The sequence below is a fragment of the Chiroxiphia lanceolata genome, chromosome Z, assembly GCF_009829145.1.
Source record: "Chiroxiphia lanceolata isolate bChiLan1 chromosome Z, bChiLan1.pri, whole genome shotgun sequence".
In the NCBI taxonomy this organism is placed as follows: Eukaryota; Metazoa; Chordata; class Aves; order Passeriformes; family Pipridae; genus Chiroxiphia; species Chiroxiphia lanceolata.
The window spans coordinates 15,855,093-15,866,808 of record NC_045671.1 but is presented as its reverse complement, the minus strand read 5'-3'; the positions used below and the strand labels follow the sequence as shown (position 1 = coordinate 15,866,808).

The 11,716-nt window shown below is 44.1% G+C and overlaps 1 protein-coding gene across 1 annotated transcript; it reads right to left on the bottom strand.

The window, feature by feature from the left end:
• Positions 1-4,045: 4,045 nt before the first annotated feature.
• SETD9 (SET domain containing 9) lies at positions 4,046-11,427 on the bottom strand. The gene is made up of 6 exons (XM_032676313.1): positions 11,260-11,427; positions 10,175-10,539; positions 8,312-8,435; positions 7,250-7,365; positions 5,990-6,095; positions 4,046-4,190 (listed from the first exon to the last, which is right to left on the bottom strand). Exons 1-6 carry the CDS (start codon positions 11,355-11,357, stop codon positions 4,103-4,105), a joined length of 897 nt encoding a protein of 298 aa, XP_032532204.1. The 5' UTR covers positions 11,358-11,427; the 3' UTR covers positions 4,046-4,102.
• Between the last annotated feature and the right edge of the window lie 289 nt (positions 11,428-11,716).

Below are 11,716 nucleotides of genomic sequence, written 5' to 3'. Positions count from 1 at the left end.
TGGGGTTTGTGGTGGTGTCGTTGCCATGTTTATCAGGTCAGATCAACTCATGGTAGGGTCTGATGAGCCAGGAAGAAATGGTGGCTTTAAGAGCAAGAGAAGAGGGATGAATGAGCAGCAGCAGCATTTACACAAACTCACGCCTTTCCTGTTCTCCTTCCAGAGTGCCACAGAAGTTGCCTAGGAACTGCAGCTCCTTACACTGTGATGTACGTGTAACCATTACTTCTACTGTTCCATTTTCCTTGCTCCCACTCAGTCACCACATTGTGCTGCTTCTTGCTCAGAAGTACAGCTCCTCCTCCTGTCACGCTTTGGCTTTAGAAATCAAGTGCTGCTGCCAGTTGCAGGCCAGGTGGTGCTTTCCCCTATGTATGAGCAGTCCCTGAAGCAGGCTGTCAGGTTTTAGTACCTCAGCAGGAAGATGCCATTCCCAGGCACCCTGTTTGTGACAGAAGAGCATTGCACTTCAGCATTGTGGTCCTGCACTAACAAGCAACATTCACATCCAGGAGACAGCAAGAGCAGGAAAGCAAATCTTTCTCAATAAACAGATTGTAAACCTAAGTTTCAAAATTGTCAGGAGTATATGTTTAAGTTGGGCAATTAAAAGTGTATATTAACAAGCGTATAATGAGACAGCTGAAGTAACCTATAGCCCGACATGACGGCATCTCTCTCAGCCTGCAAAACAATGTGTTTCCTGGCATGCCAAGACTAGTCCTCCCCACCGTGGCAGGTTGCTCCTCTATCCAGAGGTTAGAGGGGGATTTGAGAGTCAGATGAAACACAGTAGCCAGACCTACCTGGAACGGTGGCCCAGATGTCTTTGCGTCCTAGGATAAAAAGTGTTTTCCCCCTGGAGTTAGAAAGTGGTTAACCCCGGGGGGTGGTGTTCCTGATGTGCCAGGGCCAGTCAGAAGCTACATTTCACTACTGTAAAAATCAACATATGGCACAGGCCGGAAGAGAAGGAAGTTGAAAATGTTGTAGCCATGTTGTGAAGCCACAAGGAGGGAGGGCCAGCAGGCCCTCCCCTCCAGCCCCTGGTTGGGGGGCCTGGAGCAGCTGAGTAGCTGAGTGAAGTCCCCCTTGAGGCTGGTGATCGAGGGGGACTCTGAATGGACCTTCTTCCCCTCCTCTGTGGAGGAGGGAGGAGACAGCTATTTGCAGAGCTGAACAGAGCCAGCGATGGCTGAAAGCCAGAAAGATAGCCAGCAGCAGCGAGATGGCGTGGAGCCAGGCTCAAAGATGCAGAGAGATGTTCCTGCGACGAAGAAGAGCTGGCAACAGAACAGGGAAAACTCAATGAAGATGGTTTTCATGATGCCCACTTACCCATAAACCCCAATTTAAGGAATGCTGCAGGTACTCCAACATCCAGCCTTCTCTACAGATCATAAAGTGCTCAATAATCTCCTCCCAGAGAGAATCACAGAATCATAGAATCATCTGGGTTGGAAAAGACCTCTGGGATCATCAAGTCCAACCCTTGATCCAACACCACCATGGTTACTAGACCATGGCACTAAGTGCCACATCCAGTCTCATCTTAAACACCTCCAGGGACGGAGAATCCATCACCTCCCTGGGCAGCCCATTCCAATGTCTGATTCCTCTCTCCGTAAAGAATTTCTTCCTAATATCAACCTAAATCTTCCCTGAAGAGCTTAAGGCCATGCCCTCTTGTTTTACTGCTGGTTGCCTGGGAGAAGAGGCCAAACCCCATTTGGCTACAACCTCCTTTCAGGGAGTTGTAGAGAGCGATGAGGTCTCCCCTGAGCCTCCTCTTCTCCAGGCTAAACAACCCCAGCTCCCTCAGCCTCTCCTCATAGGACCTGTGCTCCAGTCCCTTCACCAGCCTTGTTGCTCCTCTCTGGACCTGCTCCAGCACCTCAATATCCTTCCTGAACTGAGGGGCCCAGAACTGGACACAGTACTCCAGGTGTGGCCTCACCAGCGCTGAGTACAGGGCAAGAATCACTTCCCTGGTCCTGCTGGCCACACTGTTCCTGACACAGGCCAGGATGCCATTGGCCTTCTTGGCCACCTGGGCACACTGCTGGCTCATGTTCAGCTTCCTGTCAATCCAAACTCCCAGCTTCCTCTCTGCCTGGCTGCTCTCCAGCCACTCTGTGCCCAGCCTGTAGCTCTGCATGGGGTTGTTGTGGCCAAAGTGCAGGATCCAGCACTTGGCCTTGTTGAACCTCATCCTGTTGGAATCAGCCCATCTCTCCAACCTATCCAGGTCCCTCTGCAGAACCCTCCTGCCTTCCAGCAGATCAACACTCCCCCCAACTTAGTGTCATCTGCAAATTTGCTAATGGTGCACTTGCTCCCCTCATCCAGATCATCAATGAAGATATTAAACAGAACTGGGCCCAACACTGATCCCTGGGGGACACCACTAGTGACCGGCTGCCAACTGGATGCAGCCCTGTTCACCACCACTCTCTGGGCCCGGCCCTCCAGCCAGTTCCTAACCCAGCACAGAGTGCCCCTGTCCAAGCCACAGGCTGACAGCTTTTCCAGGAGAATGCTGTGGGAGATGGTGTCAAAGGCTTTGCTGAAGTCCAGACAGACCACATCCACAGCCTTCCCCTCATCTACCAGGCGGGTCACCTGCTCATAAAAGGAGATCAGGTTGGTCAGACAGGACCTGCCCTTCCTAAACCTGTGCTGGTTGGGTCTGATCCCTTGTCCATCCTGTAGGTGTTGTGTGTTTGCACTTAGTATGATCTGCTCCATAACCTTGCCAGGCACTGAGGTCAGGCTGACAGGCCTGTAGAGAGCTAAAGAGAAGGGTCAACTTAGGAGAGAAGGGGTCCTCAGAGTCATGGAGGAGGAGCATCCTCTTCAGTAGATCACTATCTGATCTGTTACCACACAGTGAAGACATAAGGACTGTCACTGGAAGTCATCTAAAGCATCACCATAAAACTTGCACAACCCATGCAGAGCCAGATGCTACTACCTCAGAGCTCTGCTATTTAAATCCTGCTGAAATAGCCAGCCTGCTCTGGCAGAAAAGGACTTCAAAATGAATCTGAAAGACAAGGTTCAGGCTTGGAAACGGACCAAGTAACACAGACACCAAAAGCTTTGCATTCTGAAAAGGAGACCAGGTGCTTCAGCAGCCAAGCAAGGGCACCCTGGCTGCCCCAGCCACTCCTAATTCCTTACAGCACACCATTTCCCAGCTCCTTTCTCATGAGCTTATGCCAACCACGAAGTCACTGGGAGGCTTGCTTGGACTTTTGCAGTAAGTATACTGGGATGATCTTTCTGACTGCAGTTTGCAGACAGCAGCAAGAATTAACGTAGGAATACCTGGATCAGTTTATACCAGCCACTCATTAAAAAAATAGCACACTTGGTTGGCATTGTTTCCTCCAGCTACACTGCAACATGATGCTCTCTGTCTTTGAGAATAAAAGCTATGAAAGTTGCCACATGCCAGGAAACTTTCAGTGAATCACTGAAGTTAAGATTGGACAAGGCTTCAAGACACACACTGCCCTTCCTCCTAGCCCAGGACAGGCAGGACTGAAGCCAGTGGCTAAGATGTCCTAACATGAAGCCCATTTTGGAACCATGCTGGTGGGCCCCTCAGCTGTGCCTGCATGGTGCACTGTCATCCAGAGGCCAACTCGCAGCATTGGAATACTTTTTAAAAGGAAGCTGATACCAAAGGGGTCAGCTCCAAGAACATGAGAACCAGAACTAGTAAGTACTGTGAACTATGAGGGAAGTTATTTTTACAAGTTATGTCCTGAGTCCCGGTTACAGACAACTGTGCAATTGAGTAGATTTAACGACATATCCAGAACTTGGGTTTTAATTTTATAAGCTACCATATGGACAGCTGAACACCAATAAGCAGAACAACAGCAGACAGCTGAGAACCTAATGATGTAAATGGGTAAACCTTCACCTGTTCATTGAATGTGGACTGTTTTCAGAGAAATTCAAGCCTTCAGTTTGCTCTCCAAATGGCAGAGGCTACAGCCCTTCCCTTGAGTAAAAATGATGATGAAGCTTGAAGTACAGACATAGTACATATTTTATTGACACAGATTTCCTCAGTCTTGAATCAATTAATTCATCTGACAACAGTGTAGTAATTTGAAAAAAGTTCTTCTCCTTGCTTGATGTCTCTGAGAGTGACAAGAACTACACACCTCAGGTGGCTGTAAAAAAAGGATAAGAAAACATGTGAAAGTGAACAATTATATTTCCTTTTGATTTTTTTTTTAATTCTTCATTTCAAGAAGATAAAACAATGGCTTTGTCTAGGTTAGTTTTGGGAGTAATAGGCATAATGCAGGGCAGGGACCATGGAAAACCAACACTGAAATACAGACAAATATAAACAAAACAAATACAATTACCAAAAAAGCACAGCCTATGTAGGTATGCAAATAATGTTTTCACTCATACAGTTATTCAGAATTGAAAAGAATTAGTCAAGACTTACTCAGACAGGAGAAGTTATGTCAAAGTTCATGGAGCAGAAACCATTCCTCTAGACACACCTGCCCACAGGCGATACTCGGCTAAAGCTACTCTGAGCCCACCAATACCCAGGAAGACAGCACTGAACTGCATCAGAGATCTGCTTCAATCTACAGTGATGGGTGACTTCTCCATAAACTCCAAGCTGAAATCAGGGGCTGGCATTTTTCTTACAGATATATTTAGGAACCCACCGCCCCCAACTTCCTTTCAGTAAATGACCATGCCCTAAAGCATCTATTGTAGGAAGGAGAGCACATGCTTCTGATGCTGATCAACCAGAAAAACAGCATCAACCCAAACAGTCTGACTACTAAAAATTTAGTGTGAGGCCATTTTGAAACATACCAAACAAAAGGTAAAAAAGTCCTAAGAACTCTTTTACAAGACAGAAAAAGATTTAGAAACCAGATTACATATGCTGCCAGCATTGTATATATCAGTATCAAACCAAGCAGCTGGAAGCAGATATGATCTTTTGTCTAGTGGTTGTACACTGGGAGAAATAAAGACTGAAAGACCATACTTTCTTCCACAGATTACAAGGAAGAGAGCAAAATTCCCCCTTCCTGAAAAGGTCCAATAGCCTATCTCTCCTCACTGTGCTTTCACACTTCAAGTACAGCATCCATGCTTCATCAGAAATCAGTCCTACTGGTTATTTTATTAGCATTTACTTAATTATCTGCAGGTTACAAGGGCATCTTAAACCTTGCCTCAACGAAGTCTAAGTTTAATCAGAAAAGCCAATTTGCCAATATGCACCATAACTTTCTCCAATTTCAGAGTTTTAAAATAGCTCCAGAATTACATTTAAAGTTCACATGATCTGCTCTAAAATCCTCATTCATCCTTGAAATGAAGAGGATTATCTGAAAAAGGTTTCCAAGTGTTTTAATTTCCAAAAAAAGGTGAATTTCCACATCATAATGAGGATGTTGTAATTGTGTACTATAACTAAAAGTCACATGCCTTAATACTACATAGTACTTCACTGTCTCAATATAATTTTAGGTTTCTTTTTGCAAATTCAGCTTATTTGTTACATAAGCAGAAGACACGGAGAACCAGGACAGTAAGAAGTCTAAACCTGAATTACCTCAGAAGGGCTTTGAATGGTTAAAGATCACTAACTACATTTGAAATACATACCGAAAACCTCCAATACTGTAATACAAGCAAAATATAACCAGTGCTTCATGGGATTCAGAAGAATTGCCCTACAGTGCAACCCAATCACCGCTTGTAAAACCGTGTCTTCACGCTGAACTCATTTGAGAAGATGTGGAAAAAGGAACAAACAGTCTTGGAACTAAACTTAGTCTATTCAAAGAGCTAACTCTCCACATAGTTGCACATTTTTGTGTAACTCATCTTCATGCTGTATATTATTTTTCAGCTGTGTCTGTCTTTTTTTGCACATGCAGTATGCTTGTATCATACAAATCCATGAGCTCTTTCATTTGCTGCCAACCTCTCTATATCGTGGTTGTAGACGATGTTTGGAAGGTACTGTTTCAGCTCTACTGGAAAATGTTCCGGCACATCAAACTCTTGATAACATACGTTTGCTGCTTTTTCTAGAAATAAGAAAAAAAAAAAAGTCTCTATAATACAAAGGAAATATTAGATAGTGCTTAAAGATCTGTAAAAACATCAAATGTACTGATACAAAAATACCAGATGCTTCATCAGGACTGAAAACTGCTCCTCTGCTGGGAGCTACTGCACTCCCCTGAAGTCCTACTTTGAATTTACACAATCAACTACAGGAGCTTGACTTGATTATCAACCTCTATATGAGGAGGCACAACTTGCTTAGCACCAGAGATAGCTTACAGCACTGCTAATGTTGTTAATACACAATGTTTGCTTTTACTGTTAAAAAAAATATTGAAAAAAATTTTTTCTAGAGTCAAAATATGTCAGAAATACAGCCAGGGAGGAAATCTCAATCTGTCCAGCAGAAAGAGGGAAATCTACTTCATGGACATTGGACTTGGAAGAAACAGTTTCATGGGACAGTCTGTGCCAGTCCATACTTGGTTTGCTACTCCAGCAACTTTTCTGGATGCTACTTGGAGTCAGGGAATCTTTAGTGTAATGCAGGCTATGAAAGCCAATCAGAAGCTAGATATGGCAGGTATGGTATCAATTCAACTTTCCATGTATCACAGCCATCCCCATGAACTACTTAAGACCAACAGGGAGACAGAATAAATAGTTCCCTTCTTCAGGTCCAACAGTGAGATCATACCAACAGTTTCATAGATTTTGTGCACAAACATAAGGAAATCTAAAAAAATGGTTCAAAATGAGCAGTGATAGAATCTTACTGTATATGTCACTGTGCATTTGGTTTTCTCATGAAGTCTGCTGGAACCAGACTGGGAAGCTTGATTTGAAACTCTGTGTTCTGTCTCAGCCCGGTGGACCTTTGCCAGATATCCTATCCAACCATCTCACGTTGTGGGGTGTGTGCCTTTCATTCTACCAGGAAGGAAACTGGGGGAATTAGTGAGAAAAGAACAAGGGTATTTGATGCATTGCTGCACTGAAGGATTCCAACACCAAACTGTGATAAAAACTCTCAGAAACGTTTTATCCTGTAAGTGCTTGTTTTAAACAGGACTACCGTCCCCTAAGATCAGTATCCTACTCTCTGTGTTACCTCCAAAGTAATTTATATCTATAAAGACAAACTCAAGCCTCAAAAATTTACCTGGAAACTTACCATGTGAGCAGTTGTTGACATACTGTCCCACTGCCAGTGGGTTTTGCGGAGCAGCAGTGAGCCAGCTCTCATCACTCATCTGAAATGGGCCAAGTTGATCTCTCCTTCTGCAAGACCTGAAATGACCAACAGCCTCAGTGTGAATCACTGCTTCTTCACCTAATAAGTTTTCTTACTTCCTCCTGTAGAAATGGCCACAGTTGCTGCAGATCAACACCTTGATACTTTAAAAAGAGTATTTAAACCTCCCTCTGGTGTGTGGTGTCTTTCAGACTCTGGTGAAAGAATCTGCACAAAACTACCACATACTCTTCCAGAAACCAACATCAAATGTTACTGTCACAGAAGTGTAAACTCATCTCACTCACCTCTAAAGATGCAAAGGCTCATTACAGTATTAGCCCCAAATTCACTCCCAAAATTAAAATCTGGTATTAGTAGGTATTAATATTCAAACTAGGTATTATTTTAGATAATTTTGCTAGTTACTATTTTCTTTTCATGTCATATTTAAGCACAAATTACTACAAATTATATTTTAAGGTAAGTTAAAGCAGTCCAGGCTAGCTGTGTAAGGGAAAGTTCAGACTGGACATTAGGAAAAGATTCTTCACCAAGAGGATGGCTGGTCACTGGACTCCCCTGGGGAGTGGTCATGGCACCAAGTCTGTTGGAGTTTAAGGAACAATGCTCTCAGTCCTACGGTTTGATTTTAGGCAGTCCTGCCAGGAGCAGGGCGTTGGATTTGATGGGCCAAACTAGGCAGGTTTGAGTAACAGCTCAGAAACATTTAAATCCTTTTATGCTACATTCTGCTTATTAAAACTAATTTCTTTACCAGAAAGTCTCAGTACATCAAAAATCATCTCTCTGGTGTTACAAAGACACAATAAAGGATCACAACCAGCAACTCTTCACCCTTGTGTTGTTTGCATTATGAGATATACAGAGGTGGATGACAATCATGTAAACTCAATTTAGGATAAGACAACAGGGAACTGAGACTATTAGTACCCCTCTTTTAAATCAGATGAGTGACAATCCTCCATTTCTTTTGCTTACCTGTACACTGATCTCGATAGTCCTTTATCATTCCCATCAATAAGGATGCCATCAATGCACCTAAAAATAAAGGGATTGCCAAGGGACTGGAAAAAGATGGGCTCATGCTTTCTGTATACTGTACCTGTTGCAAGACAGATATTATTATTTCAGAAGAAAATAAGTTAATTGTTAGAATGGGCTTATGGTATCATCCCGTCCCCTTCACACAGAAACTCAAAGGAGAGAGGGGATAGGAGAGAAGTCCCTTCTCACTTAGTGACATTGACATTTGTAAACCTAAAGGCTTTTATACGCAACTTTCTGGGATGCAAAAAAACTCACATAACTAAATGAGCTGAGGTATTCCAAAGAGGGAAGCCATTGTAGGAAATCATCAGAGAGAAGGCCTGACTTCAGTATCTTTGGGACAGGTAGATAAAGCCTTAAAGCCAACTGATCAGCTTCAGAGAGGAGAACGTCAAGTGATGTTTGCTCAGGAAAACACAGCTGAAAAGACTATGCTATTTTGTTTCTACCATGTCAGGATTCTGAAAAGCACACGCAGACAGCAAAGAATCTGAAACACCAACCTCCTCCACCACCCTACATCAGAGATTTTGCTTGGTACAGGAAATGGAAAATGACAAACCAAGAAGAAATTATTTCAGCAGACCGCTTCCCAAATCTGCAGAGGGGATTTAACCTGCCCCAACTTGCAAGCACAGAAAAGTAAGAGCTGACAGGCTCACAGTTTTTCATGGAATTGCTGTCCTGCATCACCCTCACACCCACTACACCTTCAGCACCCCTCAGTAGAAGTCCTTCACTGTAGTCTCACAAGGAGCCAGGTAAAGGCCATGGGCAGGCTGTGCTCACAAACGCAGGGTCCCTGTCCACAGGGTATCATACCCAGCCCATCACTCTCCAGTTTCCTTCATTCCCTTGAAAATGAAAGGCATTTCACCTACCCATTCCCTTTTAATGCCAGAGGAGCTGCCAGAGGAGACTTTGAATGAACCTAGGCTCACATTTAGTATGTGTCTAAAATTTAAGTGACCGGCAAAGCAGCAGGACCACTCACTGTGACTGTTACTTGACAACTGGTCAGTTCACCAGTAATCAATGGTAATGGCTGTACACTCCTGCCTTGGCACAGCTCCCCTGTGCTCCCCTGCCCAGGGCTCGGGCTGCTCCCGATCCCGCAGTGCTGGCACAAGCCAGACACCACATGCAGGGAGTGATTCTGTTGACAGATGAAACAGAAACAAACTCAAAGCATGTCAGCAGAGCGCTCCTAGCTGGGCCATACCGATAGATTTACAAACCTTCCTAAGAAATGTACATAAATACAGTTCCAAGAAATGAGGAGAAGGAAAGAGGAGTGCTGATTTTTCCACACATACTTTACGGAATAGTTCTGCTAAATGAACACTTTATTTTCATTCTCCAATTTATACTTTTGTGCTCTGAAGAAACTCATGCTTTTGTCTACTGACTCGTGTGGAGGTCTCAGAACCTCATTTTTCAGATCCTGAACCAAAACGGAAACCCCAAGGAATTAAATTGTACTGTTCAGCTACTTGAAATTTCTCCCATGCATTTGTGTTTAAAGAATCTGGAACAGCTTTTGTAACAGCTGGAAAATCAGAGTTTAAGTACTGAAGTTTTTTAATTAATAAAATTATCCCTCCCAATATTGCTTTGCTTATTTCCAAAACAAGTCTAGTCAGTTTATAAATATTCTCATGCACCATAACTTGTGATTTTGTTAAGAAATAACAGAAATAAATGCCATAAAATAAAAATAAGCATGAACTTTGGCAATCCATAATTAAACAGTTAGAAATCATATCTAAACCAAAAATAAGAACATTCCATTACCAGGATACATTGACACAACCCTCCCTTTTGGCACAAAACCTTTGGTAACAAAGACTCCAGTTCCAGCAGACACGAGGGAACTCCGGTCTCTACCAACAGTGAATCCAAGTGTGTTTAACAGAACTTCCTCAGGACTAAACACCTGCTGACTTCCATGGTTACACGAAGTTACTTTTGACCACTTCTGCTCCCAAGTCAGTAATTCCAGATACTGATATTTGACTTTCGGAAGGAAGGCCAAAATATCCGCTTGTCTACTGAAATCATTTAGGAACAGAGCTTTAAATATTTTCAGTAGTGTTTCAAAGACATCTTCATCAGAGATAATTTTGTCCTGAGAGCTTTCAGGAACATATCGGACGGTCCTGTGAAGAAAAGAAAGTATTTTAAAATTAAAAAGATATTAATATTACATTTTTTTCCTAAATAAGGAGAAAAGAGCCATTTTGCAGCAGCAGTAACTTAGGTGCAGTGTTGTTTCAGAAAACCCCTAACTTTCTTCATGTTTGTTCTAATTAGAACTGTTTATAACACTAAAAACATCTAAAGGTGAAATAAAAGGATTGTTTAGTTCAAACCAGTGCCTGCTGTACTACAGAACCATCATCTGTGTATTTACTGCAAGTCAAGTAGATTAAACCCTCCTGAGCTCTCTGTGACAAATGCACCAAAAATGAAACATGATTATTGAAGTTTATTAAAAAAAAATACAAGTAGTTCATCACACTTCAAATGAGGTGAGGATAAATGTTATGCTGATGAGAGAGACTTTAATTTAGTTACTTGTTTTAGTTTACTTACTTATAACAATGTCATAATCATTTAAACTCAAACACTAGTTTTCCTTTCAAAATTGGGCAAACGCACCTTACAAAAAACCAAAACCAAACCTCAACAATCAACCTATCTAGTTTCAATGTTAAATACCATTTTAAAAAAAATCTAAATAAGAGTTCCATGCCAGCCAAGGGATACCCCAAGGCCGAACCACTATCCAGTGACAAACCCGAGCGGCGGCCCCGGTCTCTTCCGAGGAGGGGCAGCGGGGACTGGGCTGGCGCCCGAGAGCTCCCCCCGCGCCTCACCTGCCCTGACGGCGGAGGTTGAGGGCGAGCCAGGGCACGAAGCGGTACTTGTAGGCTGCCCAGCGGCGGCGCAGCGCCCTGAGCAGCACCCACCGCATGGCGGCCACAGCACGGCCGGCTCAGCCTGACGGCCGCCCCCGCCTGACGGCCGCCCCCTCACGGCCCCGCACCGCCCTCCCGGCCCAGCCGCGCCCGCGCGACCGCGGCGGCCAGTCCGTGCTGCGGGCACGCGCGGGCGCGTTTGTGTGTTGAGCCGCCATTGGCTGCGAGCGGCCGCGGCGCGGGAGGGCCCGTGAGGACTCGGCCCCTGGGGGGGCGGCGGCCAGGGATACTCGAGTAGGGAGAGCCGCGGGCATCGAGAGAGGAAACTTACGGCCCCTTCCAGGATATAAAGTACGCACACCTCTCTCTGAACAGCGTTACGTGTCCCTTCTGTGTTATATTAAACAATCCAAAA